This window comes from Pyxicephalus adspersus, chromosome 12, assembly GCF_032062135.1.
Source record: "Pyxicephalus adspersus chromosome 12, UCB_Pads_2.0, whole genome shotgun sequence".
NCBI lineage: Eukaryota > Metazoa > Chordata > Amphibia > Anura > Pyxicephalidae > Pyxicephalus > Pyxicephalus adspersus.
This window is the reverse complement of record NC_092869.1, coordinates 47,873,397-47,893,993: the sequence shown is the minus strand read 5'-3', so window position 1 is coordinate 47,893,993 and position 20,597 is coordinate 47,873,397. Positions and strand designations below refer to the sequence as shown.

Here is a 20,597-nt window from a genome sequence, read left to right as displayed (position 1 = left end):
TATGCTTGTAGCTCCCATGATGCTTAGCATAAGAGAAAAGCAATCTGGCTTCTGATTGGTGGAGATTTTGTTGGTCTTCCTACCCCATCTGGCTCTGATGCTGTCCATGTCCTCTCTGTGTCTCCTGCACTGCAGTCTGGAATGAAGGTGGAGTACCTGGCCTGCTCTACGTTCATCTGACCCAACCCCCTGCTCTTGTAATCAGCACCTCCACACCCTGCACACACAACAGGCGTTTGGCTGGCACTGGTTTGGTTTCCCTGAGCAGCGGCCTTGGCACCGGGCGTATGGAGAAATAATTAGAGGGCAGCGTTCGTCATACAAAACTGGAGCAGCTCCCAGGATCCTCGGTGCTCTAAATGTCTCGGCTGGAACAGAGACGCCAACCTTACATAACCAGCAAGTAGAGGATCGGGACAGCCCTGGCACTGACTGTGGGTAACCCTTGCAGTGCCAGCCAATGACAAGCCGGGCTGTGTTCAGTGCTGACCAATAAAATATATCATCTGTGACCCTGTACGGGCACTTCCTGTTAGAGGGTGACAACGCTCTGTCCCTGTCCCTCATTTTCCCCCTGTGTTGTCCCACAGGCTTGAACCCTGTCACATGGGGTTCAGAAACACCCCTACGGAGCCTAGGCCCGCCCCCACCACACCAAGCAGCCTATGAAATCATCCTTCTGCACTGCTGTTTCTTCTAACATGCTCTTAGCAAGCCGTGAAGGAGCTGGGAGCTCACCGATCTCTGTAGCTGAAGGCACTGTGGGGTCATTCATTCTCAAAGGCTCTGAAGGTGTCAGTTTGCTTCTAACAAATTAGAAGCCCCTGCTGTGTGCTTACATGAGCAGCCTCTATGGTGAATAGCTGAGCATTCTGGACTGTTGTCAGCTATGAGGTTAAATTTCTCCACTGTGCCTGCAGCTACAGAGGTGACTGTGGGCTGTGATACGCTCATGTTAGCGGTGCAATGTGGTGACACCCTAACACAGCTTGATGGATGTGAGCTGCAGGACATTGAGGAACATGAAAAAAAAATGTGTAGGTGGATTTTGGGTCCAACATGGGGCATTACTGGCCCATTCATTGAAATTTCATTACACCTTTTTCCTGCCCAGTTGGGGATGACATTGCCGCTCTTCTGGATGTCTAGGCCATGTGTTCAATAGGACTCTATCTGGAAGGGCAGTGACCCCATCCATCCCTAAGGGCCCTGGGTGCAGGGTAAGGTCAATGTCGCCCCGTGTGGTCACCATGTTTATGCTCCGGCATCAATCCAGCATCTCCGGCTCTGAGACATTTTTTTGATTCATTGAGTTCATCAAGTCTGCACTGCACTCCCAGAATCCTTTGCTCTGGGTTACATCAGTGGAACAGCAACAAGTGAGTTATCTAATTGTGCTCACACAGAAGGTGTCCCCGCCCCACACAGAGGGTGATTACCCCAGCCGGGGACAAAAATATATTCACACACGTGTCAGTACATACAGAGCGGCCAATTTATTAGGTACACATAATTATTTCAGGTATGATCTCCTTCACCTGTACACCGGTGGGAAATATGACTCTCTGATATTTACCCCCCCCCCCCCACACTAGTAACCCCCAGCTCTGAAAAAAAACACCCCCAGGCTCCAACAATAACTCCCATCCTAGTAAAATACCCAGCTCAGCAATAACTGCCAGGCTTCAACAATACCCCCAGCTCAACATAAACCAATAGCCTAAAAATAACCCCCAGCCATCCCCACCAAAAAAAAACAGTTTAACAATAAACCCCAGCTCAGGAATTACACCCACTTTGCAGCAGGTTCAGATTTGTTTCAGGATCAAGGGGATCCTTGCAGTTCTCTGCAGCTGGCGCCTTGCCATCCGCTTGGCCACTGGCACCACAGTGCTGGTTGTCAAAGAATCTACATCTGCGCATTGATGGCTGGTATAGCCCCCATTCATTCTCTTTAGGGGTGCCGCCAGCAGGCGTTGTATGTAGCGCCACCCCAAAGGCAGCGGTTCCCTGGCATGAGGAAGTGGTAACCACAATGCAATCTCACTGCCATTCTGAACACAGCAATACAGGGCGCAGCAATGGATTGGATTCACACAATAAACACAAAATACATGGCATGCTGTGCCATCCTCCTTCTGCCAACTTTTATTTTCTTATAGTGAACGTACCATGCCAATAAAAGGTTCAGTGCCCTAATTAAAAATAAAGATTGTGCCAAATAAGAAGCATTCAGAGGGTGCAGGCAATGCCATAGTTGGGACCTGGGCATGGAATTCCTGGAGAAGCCTCTTGATTTTGCTCAGCCCTTCTGATTTACTTTCTTACCTCTTTTGGACCTATCACACATGAGCAGATCCACTGCCAAATTTAGCACCAGACTGACTAATCTGATCAGTTCCAGAATACATCACACAGGTGCAATATTCTGCCCTTCCTATCATTGGGGAGAGGTGACCTCAGGACCGAGCTGAGGACATTATAACCCATAATGACCCCCGTGATTGTTTTCAGATGAATCACAAATTGAAATACCATGAATACAATGTTACAGCTTGGACATTTCTTTTTCCCAGAGCAGTGTGATGGAGAATATCCAATCTCTGCACATAGCAGGACAGATGTCCCTAAAAGGAAGACGTTGTCATTTTCGTTTCGTTGTGCGGACCTAAGCTCGCAACACACGGGTTACCATGGAAACAGGCTGACGGAAGGTCCCGACCTTGCCTGGGAAACAAAAAATATATCAAAGGATTATTTGGAAAAAGAGATTTGGGGATGGCAATTCCCCTGAAGCTCCATTACATAATGAGATCAAGGCCTCCACCATCCTTAAAAAGATTTCAAACCAAAAACCCTTCATTTGCCACATCCAGGGTGGCAGAAGGACTCTGCGCTAATTTGGATTTCTGCCACTTTGTCATATGGTGCCATCGGAGCAAAAAGAATATCCCACCATCCGCCGGAAATAATAAAATGTTACTGGGTCAGATTGGTGAGCGTCAATCTTATCCCATCAGATGGGGGAGGAAACGTAGCAAAAACATAAATTACAACCTGTTGGGAAATGTTTAACAAGCAGCTGGGGCGGATGAGCACCGAAGACACTTTATAGGGATCATCAGATGTTTTTCTCAGCAGTGTCTCCAAAATTATTTTTTATAGCTCTCCATAACTGAGAATTATTTGACTCCTTTCCTGATCTGGTGCCAAGGTAGAAGTATGAAGTGCAGATGAGTTATTGGCAGCCAACATGTTTCAGAGGTATTACGTGCCCCTTCATCAGGGATTAAGGCCCATCAAAAATTATTTCACCACGAACTAACCAACCCCATTTTTCCCCACCTTTTACTGCACCTAAATCTGCCATGCCGATCCCTCACCAGCAAACTTTCCTAGTGCAGGGGACTGCCAATCCAGTGCATTGGATGTGGCCAACATAGCTGATATCACTGCTGCGGCCTCATCTACTGGACCCTAAGAGGACCCCATTACTTAACAGCCAATAGGAAGTGTTCATGTCACACAGGAAGTGACATAGATACCCCAAGAAGGTCCCCCTGTGTAAATGGAAGAAAAGGCTCGGGATTGAAGAGTCACATGACCACACTCTTTGCAGAAAAAAATAGGCATTTGCACTTTTTTGCCAGCAATCAGGTGGGAGGGCAGATATATTTACCCAGAAAATCAGTTTTTAAGATGACTGGAGATCCAATATTCTGACCAATATATTCTAACAGAACCAGAAAACATTTTGTGATTGCAAATGATTGAATGCCCATTTCAATCTGTCATGTCATGTGTTGATCCTGCCACTAACACACATTACATTTAATCCATGGGGGTGCAACATTGTCCCTCAAGGCTTCCCAATCTGAGCTACAAACCTCTCCCACTCTTCTCTTCAGTCATCATTACATAGAAATGATTTTTCCAGAATTTCCTAGAAAAAGCTAACTACTTAGAAAAATTAATTTAGAACCAAAGTCAAGTGGACACACAGATTTCTGACAGCATGGGTATATACCCTGTACTTGCACAAAAGTTCTAGGAGAAAGAAAACTAATGCAGCCACCACATGTACAGACTGGCAAGGTGCAATATCTGACACTTCTTGGGATTAAATATCATTTATTGCTGACTGCGATACATCAGCAGCCTTCACTCATGAATCATTCTTGAATTATGAACAGCGATCTCTGTAAACAAAGAGTTTCCTAAGCACTTATCACTGTAATTCCCCGTCAGCACCAGAAGATCCGCTGACACAGAACATGTCCTGTCTTTGTTTCCTACCTGCTCCTTAAGTGGGTGTAGATGGCAGCCTGGCACCATGCCAGTACAACCAGGGACGAGGTGTCACTACATTACTGGGCACAGGAGAGGAGCCAACTGGCAGGCAGTGCAGGAAGGAAGACGCTGGATCCCTCACCATGAATAATCACCTCCTAGATTTATTCAAAGTTGGTGTGAAATGTTCAGACGGTGACAACGGGCTGTCAGATAAAGCCCTCAGGCTTCGGAGAAAAGGCTGTAGGTGGGTGGTCAAAAGGAGGGCAAGAAAATACATGGCAAATTCATCGTACCCAGCTGTTGTTTCCATAGAATCCAGGAACCCCTATACTTTGTTACTTTCTAATGCTCACTTCCTATGTCCCATTATCTCTGTATAATGACCCAGAGTGGTGCCGAGTGGTGTGCCCAGCAAAAAGGAGACGGGGAGAACATTGGGTTTATTTCGTGTTTATTCTTCAAATTTCATTTCTCTTATCTGGAAAATGATGAAGAAGAGATAAGAAAAGTCAAATCATTGGGTGCGCAATGCAATCAGATCAGGTCACTGATATCCCAAAAAAGAACAATGGAGGACGGCGCTAATACTATATATATTTTCTGTTTCAGACAGGAAAAAAAAATCTAACAAGACAAATCAATGTCCACTTTTCTACAGAAGAATATATATTCTATAGGAAGCAGCACAATTGTCTATGCAGGTGAGTAGTGCGGCATGGCAGCAGGGCGGTCACCTGCCTCATCCTTCTTTATATAAAATCAGAGAGAAGAGATGCAGCACCTCAAGATATAATATAACATATAAATGATGTACAGAGTAACAATTAGTATGTTGTAGAGTTTCTCAACATTTGGGGGGAACCCTTGAAATAACTTTCAGGCCCCCTTCTATAATTACTATATCCACAGATCACAGTACATTAGTGTGGCGGTCAATGGGAAGAATTCCTCTTACATTGCTGGCCAGTGAGAAGAATGTACCGGTAACCCTTACAGCCAAAAACATCATTGGGGTCACCTATACTGACCTGAAAGGTGCAAACTGCTCCTTGCTCCAGGAACCCCCAGAAACCTCTGCAGGAACCCGGGCTGGGAAATGTTGGGTTAGAAATGTTGTTCTTTTTTTCCAAGTTTGTGCTGCAGCTTTGGTCTCAGATTATATATAACAGCGCCAGAATGATTTTTTAAGCTGTGTGAGAAGAAGCTGTAGGTGGTTGGCAGCCCCTATATTGTGACCAGGCTGGTTACTGATACATGCCGGCCAATGTACCTGGATAAAAGCTGGTTGGGAGAACAATGTTTGCTGTCCCATTCATATTGCTAAGAATAGGTCCTTGGTAAATGACAGCCAACCACTTCCTGTGGAGCCTTTCATGGACACGCCCCCTTGGGTGTGTTATAGTCAAATAATAAACCTGTAAAATCTGGAACTTTGGCAACCTACTACTTCCTAAAATACTTACCTTCTGGGATTCTTTTTACCTCTAATAATAATTGTGGAAGTGATCCTTTTGTGATTGTTTTCAGAAGAATAACGGAGCACTGTACATACAGCACTGTTCTGTTAAATAGAGAGGGGAGGGCGGAGGATGAGTGAGCAACACCCCATCGTGCTCTCCTCCACAGGAGGTTGTTCACAATTGGTCAATCAATCCGCCACAATGGACTGGAGAACAATGTTGGCAGATCGCTGTACACGATAGAACAGTCGTGTATGCCTCAGACAGTGATCATCTGACATTTGTATGAAGCTTTAGCCTAAAGTTTGTTGGGAACAAGGTGTGTAATCCTGCTTTTTGTAGGTAGGGGGAAGCTCCAGCTGACCTTTTAAGATAACCTTCCACCACACTGGTACGTTTGCTAATGCTGGCCAAATCACCACAGGTAGGTGTAAAATTTACCTGTAGAGGAAGTAACAGCTGTACCCACCTAACCCACCTCCTCACCTGCAGGCAGGAATGAACTCCTTGACCTTCTAGATGGAGGCCCATGGGATGCAGAGCAGGAGAAATGTTACAAGAAGGAGTTCTTGTGATGGATTGGAGTCACTTTCACCTATTCCAAAGGCCTCAGAACAATGGCGGCGTAGAGCTCAATGTTTCATGTAAAAGTTTATTCTTCATCTACATATAGGGAAGATGTGGGAAGAGGAAGGAAAAGCATCACACCCTGTAACCTGGTACCCCAGGGGGTTTCCAGAGCACAGCAGTACCCCTGCTTATTTTTTGCAACATTCACCTCTATCCATTCACCTTTCCAATGTACGAATGTAACTCCTTTACCCTTTGCCTAAATGTATTCCAAGTCCTGGGCTCTCTGCCTGTCACATCTGACAGCTCTGCCTGCATCCTGGGAATGCAGAGTGCTGAACACGGAGCAAAGCAATAAAGAGAAGACAGAAGCTGAGCGATGGATACAACCTACCGCTAAAAATATCCTCCCCATAGGCCCTTTGTACTCACTTTCATGTCACTGAACAGATTTCTGGCTGCAGGAATACCCCAACCACGCATTTGATTCTCGTCATGCACGTCTGCTCATACAAGAGTTTCCTTGCATCTCATTCTGCCTGGCAGGTTTACCTGATGTGATTTAACACTTGAAAACAAGTCAATTGATGGCAGCCAGCAAACACTGCAGCTGTGCTATAGTCAGACAGCTGTATTTTAGGTCTCATTTATCCCCCATGTAGTGTTGTGAGTTGCGTTAATGCATGTGTTCTGATTAACATACTTTGGCAGCTCTTTTACAAGATACAGCATAACATCGGAAAGGAGGACATGCGCCAATGTGTGGAGATGCACGGCATCACAGTGCATGGTAGTGTGTTACTGTGCATTACAGGGCGCTGCATTGGCAACAGCAACATGCATTGCTTGATAAAGCTGCTCAATAAAAAGTAATGCAACCCCAATGCAACAATGTTCCATTAACATGCAATAATGCACTAATTGCTGCAATACATCACAAAGCCCTTGTAAACCCAAGCACAACTCTAATTGGTCATTTTCACTTTTTTGAAATCTGGAACCCTTCTATATATAAATTCCTGGTGATCCTGCCACGTTTTTACACTCACTTCTTGTTGGAGGGTGACAATGCTCTGCTCCTGCGTTGTCACACCATTTTTGATAGAGATTACAAGTATTACAAGTATAAAAAAAACTCCACTCCCCCCAATCTTGCTGGCTGAGGCATTAAAACCCCAATCCTAATTCCAAATACCTTTTGTGTCATTCACTTACTGGACCTGATTTATTAAAGCTCAGAAGACTGGAGAAGATAGACTATTATAGGAGAACCTGGAATAGTTTTCATAAAAATAATTTGCTATTAGTTGGTAATTGTTCTCCGTCCCGGATCAGATCTATTCCAGGTATGCTGGATCACCCAGATTCTTCCATGATAGTCTAACCTCAGGCCCAAATTCTTGGAAACATCAAAGCAGGCAGACTTTCCATTTAGCAGACACAAAGTTGATGTTATGACCTTCCTGTGTATATAGAGAACAAAAGCAGGTAAGAATCTACAATGACTGGATAAAATTCTTACAATATACAGAACTGATTCAGCAAGCGCACAGTAAAGTCAGTCTTCAGCTTTCCTCGGGTTGCTTCCATTCTGAGCCTTTATCAGCCTTTTATCTACCAAAACCTGTAGCATCGAGACTTCCTGACCCTTTAAATAAACTCAAAACGCTGATAACCTTTAGTTTTTCTATATAACTCCCTTTTATTATTTCTCCCACTGTGTCATCGGGGCCCCTAATTCTTCCTCTCCCATCCTCTGCCTGGGGCCATTCACAGAGACAACACTGCAGTCAGATTGCTGCTGAGTGACCTGCAGACCCAGACTGATGTCAGCTCCATCTAATACAAACAATCTCTGCTCAGCCACCCAGGAAACAATAAACGGCCATGACGCTTCCAAAAATAACCGGGGAACCGAGGGGCCGCCGTATTCATCACTGGCTACAACCACTGATGGCAGCCAGCAAACACTGCAGCTGTGCTATAGTCAGACAGCTGTATTTTAGGTCTCATTTATCCCCTTGTGGTGTGGTGAGTCGCATTAATGCACGTGTTCTGATTCACATACTTTGGCAGCTCTTTTAGAAGATACAGCATAACATCACCAGATGTACAAACTACCGTTATCACCTACTGCAACCGCTGCGTTTTTCACCGGCTGCAATTGCTGCGTTCTTCACTGGCTGCAACCGTTGCGTTCATTACAAATGTAATTGGCAGCTCAGGTGAAAGTTGCTAAAGGGATTTTTTAGTATCTTTAGGGCAGTTTGGACATTTTATTTTGGGTCCCATCTTCACTTAATTGCTACAATGCCATGCATGTCAATGCAGATTTACACATGTGCATGCATTGCATGAGGTAAAGCAGTGACACACGTCAGAGAATAGAATGATCGGACTTATCTCAGGCAAAAATCTGCCATGTGTACAGCAATCCCCTAAAGTCATTTAATAATCCATGACAGATTGATGAACAACAAATTGGAAAAGATCATTTCCAGCTACAATTCTCTGACGTCCGTCGGATGTCTGTACGAGGCTTTAGCCTTTAGATTTTAGGGTCATTTCAAACCCGTAATGAGCTGCAGCCAATGGCTCCACCGTGGTCCCAGACCCTCCTAGGAGCGTACAAGGATCATTTTATTCACTCCTGCATGGAACTATAGCACAATGCGGTTCCTCAAAGCAACAAGTAGCTGCTGGCCATGCAGTTGGATGCATCCATGGATGCAATTTACCTCCCCTGTGCACCTGGAAGTAGCACATTACATGATTTTACATTGCAGGTCCAAAAGGGCCCCAAATATGGCCGCCAAAGAAAGAACAAGGATCAATTTTCCTTATATCTGCAACAGCAGGTGCATTGAATTACGAGGCAGTGTCGGTGCTTTAGGGTGCTGTTAAAAATGAATGCGTTCTTCATATTTGCATATTTTCCATTATTTGTGTTATGTTATTCCCGGACTTAATGTGTAAAAAAAAGATACAATAATGAGACTGCTAATAATAAACACTTCCAGTAGAGATTAAAGGAACTTCAAAAGCCCCTTGAAGGGGAAACATACTGACCTCACCATCCCAGGTGCTGCCAATATCTTCACCTATTGCGTTGATTTTGATTGGCTGGGCAGGAATAACAGAATCACCTGCACATGTGATCAGGGAGTTCATTCATCCACTGAGGAATGCCAGGAATGCTATAGAAGGCTGTGTATGGGGGTAAGTTTGTTTTTTTTTTTGCATAACACCACAGCCTGTTCACAATTTCCCATTTTTCTTTCTTGATTCAATTTTCAAAGTTTTGCTCAGATTTAAAGTCATCAAAAAAAAAATCACCAGGACATGAAAAAAAATTGGTTTATGTAAAATAAAAGAATAAAAAAGGAAATAATCAAAAATCGATGAAAAACACGGATCTAGCACAACTAGATATTTTACGGCTTGCAGGGTTAGGTGGCCGCAAGTGGCTGACACCTTGGCACCCTGCAACCACTCAGATCAGATCATTTTTCATGCACTGGCATTTGAATTTTTAATAGAGGGCAATTTTCATATGTCCACTACCGCCCCCAATCTTACGGGCAGCCATGGGTGTGATGTTACATGTAGGACATGTGCACAGTTTCCAGGCACATATGAATTGGTCATTAAGTGGCGAGCGATGGACCAGTAACCTGCTGACACCCCCATTGGCACAATATGTGGCTTTGTGCCCACTCATCGTTAGGCCATGGGTTTGCATTAACTGCACAATTGTATTTGTTAGGAGATCTTCACTCACTTTCTATTCCTGTGACACCCATAAAACAAATAGGAGGTGCAGTTGTCACTAGAACAGGAAGTCACACATATATTAAAAAGTTATTAGAAGTTTTACCCCGCCCATACTCCTTATTGAGGAGGAAATTGGGACACATACAGAAATAAAATCCTGATAGAGGTGAAGAAGAGAACCCAGTCCAGCCAATGGACTTTTACCTTGACCCAGCTCATCTCTACAAACTTTTCCTCACTTCCTGCTGTGTCACTTAGACAGGAAATGAGGGTGAATCTTTTCAATAAGGACGCAGCAAGTCCCAACACCTGAGGTGTTTTGGTCAGAGTTCTACTTTACAGCTGGTTGATTGGTTTCTGTTTCAGACATTTATCAGTCACCACTATGCCGAAGCTGCTGATTGTTTATAGAAGCCGTCTGAAGATGTCACAAGAGATCCATATAAATAAGAAACTTGTTTTTCCGCTGTGAGTTTTCACCGAAGGGAACAAATATTTATTTTTGTCAGAGTCACCGCAAAGGGCAAACGAGTATGACTACAAGACAAGGAAGACAACAACTCTGTGAAGGGAGCTGAAGTCACAAATATTTATAATACTCCATTGTTATACACTGCAGGATGACAACGCTCAGCCACTGCCATGCAAATAACAGCAGCGTTGTCAGCCTGCCATGCAAATTCCTTTTCCTTCACGCTAACAACGCTAAGGCACTGCTGTGTAAACTGCAACAGCATCGTCAGTTCCATCCATAGAGCTGCCGAGCAGATCTATGCTGTTCCATATTTCCACTGTATTTCATGATCAGATCTAAAGGTTCCTGTTGCAAGCTGACAACACTAAGCCTTTGCCTGGCAATAAGCAGCAGCGTTGTCAGCCTGCCATTCATACTCATTCAGTTAACCTGCCCAGGCTGTGCCCATGGCCAACTGAAGTGGGGGCGATGGTCGGCTGAAAATGCCAAGCCATGTTCTCTCAAAAAGCAGCAACGTTGTCAGCCTGTCGTGCCTGCTGATAGGGTTGGCCAGCCCATTGACCTGATAGGATGCCCAACTGAAGAAGTGCACATTGCAAGCTGACAACGGTGCTGCTAATTGTATGTGGATTTGTTACCCAGAAAACCCAATTTTAGGGGCAGAACCTCGTACACATGTGCAGTGCTTTGAGCCTTCCAAATGATCAATTACCAATCAGAATATTGATCAGCTCAGTCGGTGAGCACACAAGCGTCACCAAATCTGCGTCAGACCTAGGGTAGGTGAAGCAACTATTCTGACACGGCACCAGTGATCACTGTACACCATCACTCCCCTAAATACTTTCACTTTTCCCTGGAAGATACCAACAAAAATGACAGAAACAGATTTGTATGAAGAGCAGGATAATCATTTAATCTCTCTGCTAAGATTCCACTTGAAGCGATCTTCCTATACCAGGCTCCTGAACGTCGTCATGTCAGCCTCGTAACTCCAACCAAGCCGTCGTAATGCAAGGTGTGTGCGCCTGTCCTGTACACCCCACCAATGGCATCATTGCCAGCCCTGGCCCTTTGAAGTTCCCTGCAGCAAACTTATTATCAAAGTGATGGAAAAAGAGAGTTAATGTTTAACAGAAAGCAACAGGATGTCAAACAGGGAGCAGGAGGAACAAATGCGATGATTGGATCTGCGCTTCTCTATGTACACACAGCAGGTGCTTCTTCCTGCTCCAGATCCAACATCTTACAATGTGACTTTGGGAAGAACTGATCAAACAAATATGTACTCCAGGCAGAAATAAAAGACACAAATAATGCAGCAGCGTTGTCAGTCGGCCATGCATGCTCATTAAGCCCACCTGCATTGGGAATGAGCGCACTATTGAGCTGTAGAAACATGCCAAAGCTCATGCACATGAGTGGCACCTCCACTGCAGCACAAAAATGCTGCTGTGTTACTGTGTTAGGCGACCCATTCAAAAAATTATGCTGCCTTATGCAATTCATGCTAATATGCAGCATAATGCACTGCACTCCAATATTCATGGGCAATCAAGCATGGGCAAGCAATGTCAATAGCAGAGCTCAGATTGGAGGGGGAAGAAGAAGCACAATGAGCCAATTTTGTTGCTGGGTTATGCTGAAAGGTAGAGAAAGTGTAGTGAGATAAGCCCATCAGTCTTCTGCTTCTCCTTACCTGTCCAATCGCGGGCTGTGGGATGGACTAGACCTGTAAGTGGTAATGAACCACAGCACAGAAAAATCAAGTCTCTTCCCTTGCCAGCCAGGGCAAAAGTGGATGGGCATATTAAAGAAATCATTTTCCAAGCTAAACAGCAGCCATTTGTGTACTTTATATGTTTATCTGTAATATAAAATATATCTAAAGAACAAAACGTTGCTTAGTTCAGCAACACAACAGTCAGTCAGGGAGAGGAAATCTCTCCAAAGTGAGGGAAATGCCCTCTTGGCCAGTTGTCACTGAAACTGAGATCCCATTGGAAAGAGTTCGGCTTTATTCCGGTTGCAGTGGGGTTTGTAACATTTTGCATTTCTCTGCACTGCATCCTTTGGTGGTGCAACAAAAAACTTGCATGCACATGTGCTGGAGATACATCATTCTGGCCCGGCCAATCAAGGCCACTAACCTGGACAATCACCAGTAGCTGAGTGGGAGGGGAGGGGGGTGAGTTCCACTTTAGATCGGCACAGCCTAGTTTGTATGTTAATAAATTTGTCCCAGGGCATTTTCCTTTTCTTGAGAAGCCGCATGCGTCAGGATCTGCTCAGAATTGCCTTAGGACTGACGCCTCACGTCTTCAAAATATTCACATTCTGTGTTCATTGATTAGTTTGTCTCAGATATCATAGCCGATGGTTCCCTGGACCACCATGGACAATCCCTGCGTCTGGAATTTGCTGACCCCTATTACTTATATCTCACTCTGATCTTCCTGTGCAGATATTTCACTTATAAATATTTCTCCAGATATTTCACTGGCAGTTTGGTGGCTCAGTGGTTAGCACTCTGGCCTTTGCAGTTCCCAGGCTGGAATCTTAGCCAGGACTCTATCTGCATGGAGTTTGCAGGTTCTCCCCGTGTTTGTGTGAGTTTCCTCCGGGTACTCAGATTTCCTCCCACATTCCAAAAACATGCAATAAGGTAATTCGCTTCCTCCAAAAACTTGTCCATAAATTGTATTATTGACATATGACCATGAGAGAGACATTAGATTGTAAGCTTCTTTGAGGGACAGTTAGTGACATGACTGTGGACAGCGCTGCCTAATATGTCAGCGCTATATAAACACTATGTAATAATAATAAATAAAAATTGTGGAATTGCATAAAGTGATTTTTATTTTCATGTTGCTTTAGCTGATTGATCAGCAGTAGAAAACTGGACCCTGCAGAAGATCCTTGGAGTGCAAAGCTCTGGACATAGATGATAGTATTTCCAGTCTGCTGTGCCTGGTGAATGTTTTATCATAACATTGACACGCTATTCACACTTCTGTTTTTGCCAATGCTTACATAAAGCGTGCTAAACACAGGAAGCTTCAATGCACCCTCAATGCACCACAGAGCACAAAATACCTTTCTGCATTTATTTCCATTCCGCGCACCCTGCAAGTATTCCCGGTGCAGTGCAGCACAGGTGCTCTTGTTTCGGCACCATGCAAATAATTCATTTGGAACTCGTGTGTCAATATATTGCTGGAAACGTTTTGTAAGTTTTCCCCCTGAGCGCTCTGGATTTAACAATTTATGAAAGTTGTTGCGACTTTAAAAGGTCAGGGTTGGCATTTCAGGGGTAGACCTCATTAAATGGGTCACCGGTATGCTGGAACCTGGTTGTTCAAATGACTTGATTTAGGTTCCAGTCCACTTTGGTGTGTTCCAAGCGTTTCTCTGATATAAAATATCTGAATATCCAATATGGAGAGGGAGGGAGGTTCATAATGATGAAACCTGACAACCCATCTGCAACAATGCCACCAAAACAGATCCCAAGAGCCATCAGAAGTCATTGATTTAACTCTCCAGCATCTACCCAACGCTGACCTATCAATTTGGGGTGCATTGGCCCTTTAATTACAATTTCCTATAATTGCTTCCTGTTTATACAAAGTAGGGGCCCGAATGAAAACTATTCCAGCTGCCTGCACCCTGTTCAATGTTGGTATTCGGGACCCTGGAAATGGGGATCTGGACATCTTCCCAGTTTGCCCACCCTCCTTTTAAAAGGGGCTCTGAAAGGTGCGAATTATAGACAGACATTACATCTAACACCACAAAGGGTAAGAACCCCTGCCAGGTGTGTATTGTGTCCCCATTGAGGTGAATAACCCTCTCCATCTGACCTGATGACCCCCGATGGCACAGTGATGGGGAATCCAATAATTTATATTTGTCACAAGAACATGAAGTGAAAGAACATCCTCCAATGGGGAAGCGTGACCTGGTGACAAGTAAGAGGGTGTTTCTCTTATTCAATACAAGTTAGTTGTGTCCCCAGGACAGGAAGTGCAGGCAAATCTCCCCAACAGGACAGAACAAGTGTCACCACTCCCTATGTTATCATAACAGAAAATATGTTTGGGCTTTAGATGCCTTGAGGGTTGAATTATAATGCAATATTCTATGTACAGTACACCGGCGTGAGCCACGTCTGTTCTGGCTGATCAGTCCTGTTTGCAAGCAGGTAAAGCCGGTGTGGAACTACAAGCGTCAGAGTGCCAGCTGAGGCAATGGGATGGCTGCCATCAGGCAGGAGAGGGCATTCCATGTAATGATGGACAGGTCAGATTCTAGGTTACAATGATGAAGGATCCTAGTCTGGGGCTCACCATGCCGAGGTGCCCCAAAGCTACAGGTGGTCATGCTGGGACTTGTTGTTCTCCCCAGATGGGTATTTTCGGTACCTTGGACATTGAGTGCCAACACGCTGCCAGATATTCCCAAGACTTCCACAAGTGATGGAAAGCTACAGGTTGTCTGAGTATTGTAATGCGGAGCAATTCTTCCTTCAGCTCAGTGCTGCCAGCATGCTGGGAGTTGTAGTCTCATCACAATGGCATTTTTGGCATGCAGGTAACAGGTTTATTCTGGTACTTGTAGTTCCACAGCAGGCACAGAGGATTATGCTGAGATTGTACATTTATAAAACATTTAGGAATACTGTGGAGCTGCAAAGTAATGGCATGCTGGGTTTTGTAGTTCAGCAATAAAAATGTGATTTCCCCCCCGTGAGACCCCTATCCAGGCCAATGCTGGGACCACCAGCACTGAGAGGATTGGAGAACTACAAGCCTCAGCATGGAAGGAGGACGCTGAGCTTTGTAGTTCCATAGCAGCTACAGGTTAGTAACAGAGAAGAAGCCCCCCTATGCCCGGTGAGACCCCCAGTACCGGTGTGGGGGTGTGTCTGTGACCCCCCGGATTGCAATGTGTTGGGGGTCTTACCTTGCAGGTTCTGCACTCTGATGTCGCTGATTTGCCCGATCAGTTCCTCCCGCTGGAACCAATCCCACTCGTGCCCGGCCATGGGGGCGGATGGTGCAGGGGGGCAGCGGCTGCGATCCTCCCAGGGTGGCCGAAATCCCGGCTCTGTCCGGGCAACTTCACCGAGGAAGTGCAGAGATGAGACGGAGAGCCGAACCGCTCCACCCCCCGCCCGGAGAGAGTGGGCAGGGGGAGGGGAGAGCGCCGAGTGCCCGGCCCCTCTGCCAGCTGTGCCCGGCTCTATGCCCACCTACCTCCATCCAGCACACCCACCTGTATTCTTCTTTTTTCTGCCCTCATTTTACATTCCCGCTCATATCCAGCCTACTAACCCACCTTTGTCCTGCCCCCAGAGAGCATGCCCATCCATCTTCATTATGCCCTCTTTTATTCTGCCCACTCACCTATATCCTGTCATTAGGTCTACCCACCTCCATCCTGCCCATCTACCTGCATCCAACATTTACACTATTTTCCATCCCCCATATAACATTCTCTACTATCTGCAGTCTACCTGCCAACCTTTGCCCTACCCCTTCGTAGTATACCCACCCATCTCCATCCTATCACCAAAAAGCATGCCTACTTACCTCCAGCCAGTCACTATATAACCTGCCCATTCATCTCTATCCTGCCCACCCACTTCCATCCCATACACCCACCTACATTCTTCCCACTTCTCTTTATTCTGCTCCTATATATTACATGCTCAGTCATCTTTAGCCTAATTACCCACCTCCATACTGCCCGCATATAACATGCCGAACCATCTTCATTGTGCCATCTTATATTCCGCCCACCCAACCCCATACAGCCCCCTTATACCTTGTCTACCTACCCCCATCCTGCCCCATATAATTTTTTTAAAATTTAGCCAAATAGTTTTTTTAAAGGTCCATTTTATAGATCAAAATTCAGCAAATAGGAAATATTTATTTATAGGGTTTACATACACTTTATTAGTCTTGGGGCCATAACATGAACCTCCTTAGTGTTCTTTTTCTGGCTGCACACTAGAGGGCAGTAGATCGGCTGCAATGTCAGAAAACTCCATGTCCCATGATTCTTTGCACTGTGTATGATGGATAGGCGTGGTCACATTTGTAGTCTCCGCTCTGTACAGCACAATGTGGTGGCTACAAAGGAAGACATTCTGGAGGCAGCATGAATTGTAGCCACTGGCAGAATATGCAGCTCTCTGCAATGGAGAGAAGGGATTTATGGCAACTCATTATAGAAAAAAAGGAAGGGATCATTAGGACGTAAAACAAATAAACATTTTTGTTTCTGGGTTTGATGACATTACAGTTCCCTCTACACATCTGCATATAATGAGATAGAACTGTAAGTCGTGCGTTAATATTATTCTGCACAAAGCTGAAATGATGGCGACATAATTCTATTATAAGACACGCAGAGAACATTCATCCACCTCACATAAATTAACTTATCCACGCTGATGTGTATAACAATGTGTAATTATAGGGGGCGCCTGGTGATTGATACCTCAGAGATTTTAGGGAGACATTGTGAACAATGCTTTAGGAACGCTGTAAAAATCAAATTTTGTTTTTTTTTTCGACTTTATTGTTATATAACCAGAATGGGCAATGTGCCACCTGTGTGATGACTTATTGGTAGGGATTTAAAGGGCAATGCCAGCCCAGGGTAATAGTTCAGATTTAGGGGTAGTTTTTGGGGTGATACCTGCTTCACAGGGGCAAAATCAGAATTTTCTGGACCCCATTGTAGGTTCCAGTATTGCCGAAGTTATTATTATTAATGTGAATAAACTTTATATATATATCACCAACGTATCACGTAGCACTGTACAGCAAATTGGGGTAGCAAGTGAGAGACAGATACAAAAAATGACACTGGATAAGGAGCTTACAATCTAAGAGGAGGGGGAAATAACATACAATAGGAAGGAGGGGGTATATATTGGTATATTGGGAAGAAGTTTTCTTGATCAGGGCCCAGTACAGAAGTACCCCTTGTCCCCCATTGATGGTGTTCCTGCGGCTTCATCATACACAGAAACCATGCTGGTGAGATGCTATCTGACCTGTGGTCACCCATATGAAAGGAATGGGGGTGTGAGTGAGAGATTACCACCCGCTGTCAAATGCTTTATCATTAAGGATGCAATATATGTTAGGGCTGCCACCAGGAGCCACCTGGGACCCTCTCTTGTCACCACCCATGTGGCTTGCGTGTTGACCCAAATGAAAACATTTTATTTTGGGCATTCCAATAAAAATGCCTTTCTAAATATGAAATATTAGTGTCTCAACCTCCCTTTGATGGAATCTCTATAATATTGGTGGGAGGAAGTTTTCTTGATCAGGGCCCAGTACAGAAGTACCCCTTGTCCCCCATTGATGGTGTTCCTGCGGCTTCATCGTACACAGAAACCATGCTGGTGAGATGCTATCTGACCTGTGGTCACCCATATGAGAGGAATGGGGGTGTGAGTGAGAGATTACCACCCGCTGTCAAATGCTTTATCATTAAAGATGCAATATATGTTGAGGCTGCCACCAGGAGCCACCTGGGACCCTCTCTTGTCACTTTTTTGCTTGCGTGTTGACCCAAGTGAAAACATTTTATTTTGGGCATTCCAATAAAAATGCCTTTCTAAATATGAAATATTAGTGTCTCAACCTCCCTTTGATGGAATCTCTATAATATCAAAGTTTAGTACAGCCTTTTGGGGTGGGCAGAGAAAACCAAACTGGCTCTTGAAAATCCCACCCCTGAGGTTCCCTCTTTTCCTACTTTTTCAGTGTGAGATATTTTGAAAGTATCCAGCACCATAGCTTTGATTTATTATTCATTTATTTTTTGGGTGCGGCAGGGTTTAAATATGCATGAGGATTTTTTACTTCCTGCTGTGTCTGGAGGACAGGAAGTGCAGCTAAATCTCCCTACTGGGGACCAAGATAGCATCAGTTCCTGGTTTTATTTTTTACATCCCCAACTAAAAAAAAAGTTTTGTCCTTAGACACACTCAAAGCTCACATTGTGCATACTTATTCCTCCAGTTGGTGGCTGAAGGATGAGAAGGAGTTACCCTTCCAGCTCTTATCGTCCCCAAAGTGCAGCAGTGAACTTAAACTATATTACTCCCCCCTAACACTGGATCCTTCTCTGCCATGCAGCTGCCCACTGACACTCCACTAAGCTTTGCTTCTAACAGTGGGAAGGGGAGTAATGGAGGCTGCACTTTCCACATGACCCCCTGGGGGCGGGACCTCTACTCCTGGGTGGGTCACTACAGAGGGAGGGACTCCTACTGAAAACCGCTATTAATGTACGTAATTTGTGTTTCACTTGTAAATTTTCCCCAATAATCCTAACAGCATAGTGGCGCTATCTTCCATTATAATCCCTCAAATTCCCACACAACAAAATGGCACAGAATGTCATCAGTTCCAAATATTTTGATTCCCTTGTGAAATGTTCCCATTTTGTTATGATTGCTCAATAATCTAAAATAAACATTTGAATTTTCTGTTTTGCTCTTTTTATAAAACATTTGCTCTTGTTTATAGTTCTTGTATTTATTTATTTTTTTTTTTGTTATTTTAATTTACAGCCTCACATTGGGTTATAGAATAAAATTCCTGTAAAGGGGACCTGTCATCAATTTATATTTGCATGATAAGCTCAGCATGCTAAGTAATGTGTAAATGTACCCCTTCCAGGTATTTATTACCCCTTCCTTCCCCTTCCTACACCGGCCCTGTAGCCTCCTGAATGTAAAGCATTATGTAAATAGGCTATAAGCTAAAGAAGTATTTATTATTGAGGGTTTCATGAATAGCTGGATGCAAAGGATGATGGGGGAATATTCCCTGCACACAGTCATATCATAACCCTAGCATAGAAGTACTGTACCCACTTATTGCATTACCTTCCTAAGACACCTGGGACATCATAGTGGGGCAATCGCCTATCCATACACCCAAAAAACAATGGAGTGGCTGGGCTCACCCCACAGATTCAAATACTAACTATGCACTGTCTGCATGGAGTTTGTATGTTTTCCTTTGCTTGGGTTTGCTCACACTTCATAAAACATACTGGTAGACTAAATGGCATCACCCCAAAATTGGCTCTAGACTATGGTAGGGAGTGAGGCCTCTCTGGGAATTCAATGACATGGAACTGCGCTGCATTATATATTAGCGCTATATAAAAACAAAACCCATTGGATGGTAAATCAGAATATCTCCAGTTTTGTTATAATATATATAAATGCTTGCAGATGCTGAAAACCGCTTATGAGTGAATGAATAACATGTCATGATGTCATCTCGCAACTTTACACAGAGCCCCCGCTAGCCGCCGAGAACAGAAGTTCTCACTGATAGCTTATAATTATCTTTTTATTTTTATTTATTTATTATTTTTCATAACTTTTTATTTTTCCTTGCTGTCATTGTCCAAATGTGAGAACTTTTTTTTGTTTGTGTGATTAAAGTTGATCTCCAGCGTTCCCTTCAGTCCTGCACCATTAAACCTGTACCAAAATTATTTACAGCACCTTGCTGGCTTCTCACACCGGCCAGGATCCGTCTGCATTGTATACAGCAGTGGTCAACAGAAAAATGTGGACATTATTTCCAATTTTTATGTTTTAATAATAATAAAACAAAAATAATATTCCAATAAATTCTAATATTCTGAATGACAATTTTTGCCTTTTATATTGCACTAAATCCACGAAGTGTACTAGAGATGGAAAAACAAGGGAGGCGCAGCGTGACGTCAGTGTGATATTACGTTGTATGAGGCAACCGAGCCGTACGCTTCAGTATTGTTTCCACCATTACAACAATCACCCCGCTCCGCCAATACCGATTCTCATCCCATTGTTTTATTTTATTTGTTTATTTCCCAGATGTTCTTTTAGGTAAGTATGACCTAACTGTGTAAGGTAACTTTTCTTTACCTGTTATATTTAATGGCATCAAATAGTTTGACTTTGATAACTATCATTTCTTGTTTGG

The 20,597-nt window shown here is 44.1% G+C and overlaps 1 protein-coding gene across 2 annotated transcripts in view; it reads right to left on the bottom strand.

Moving 5' to 3' along the window:
* Positions 1–15,755, bottom strand: part of CLMN (calmin) — a 67,166-nt gene extending 51,411 nt beyond the window's left edge. Inside the window, exon 1 of one of the 2 annotated variants that reach the window (XM_072429060.1) lies at positions 15,541–15,755. In XM_072429060.1, the coding sequence (XP_072285161.1) occupies positions 15,541–15,622 (82 nt within the window). In that variant the 5' untranslated portion in view covers positions 15,623–15,755. Of the gene's footprint in view, positions 1–83; positions 327–15,540 lie in introns of those variants that run through there. The other variant, XM_072429061.1, reaches the window with a different exon arrangement.
* Positions 15,756–20,597: the final 4,842 nt, after the last annotated feature.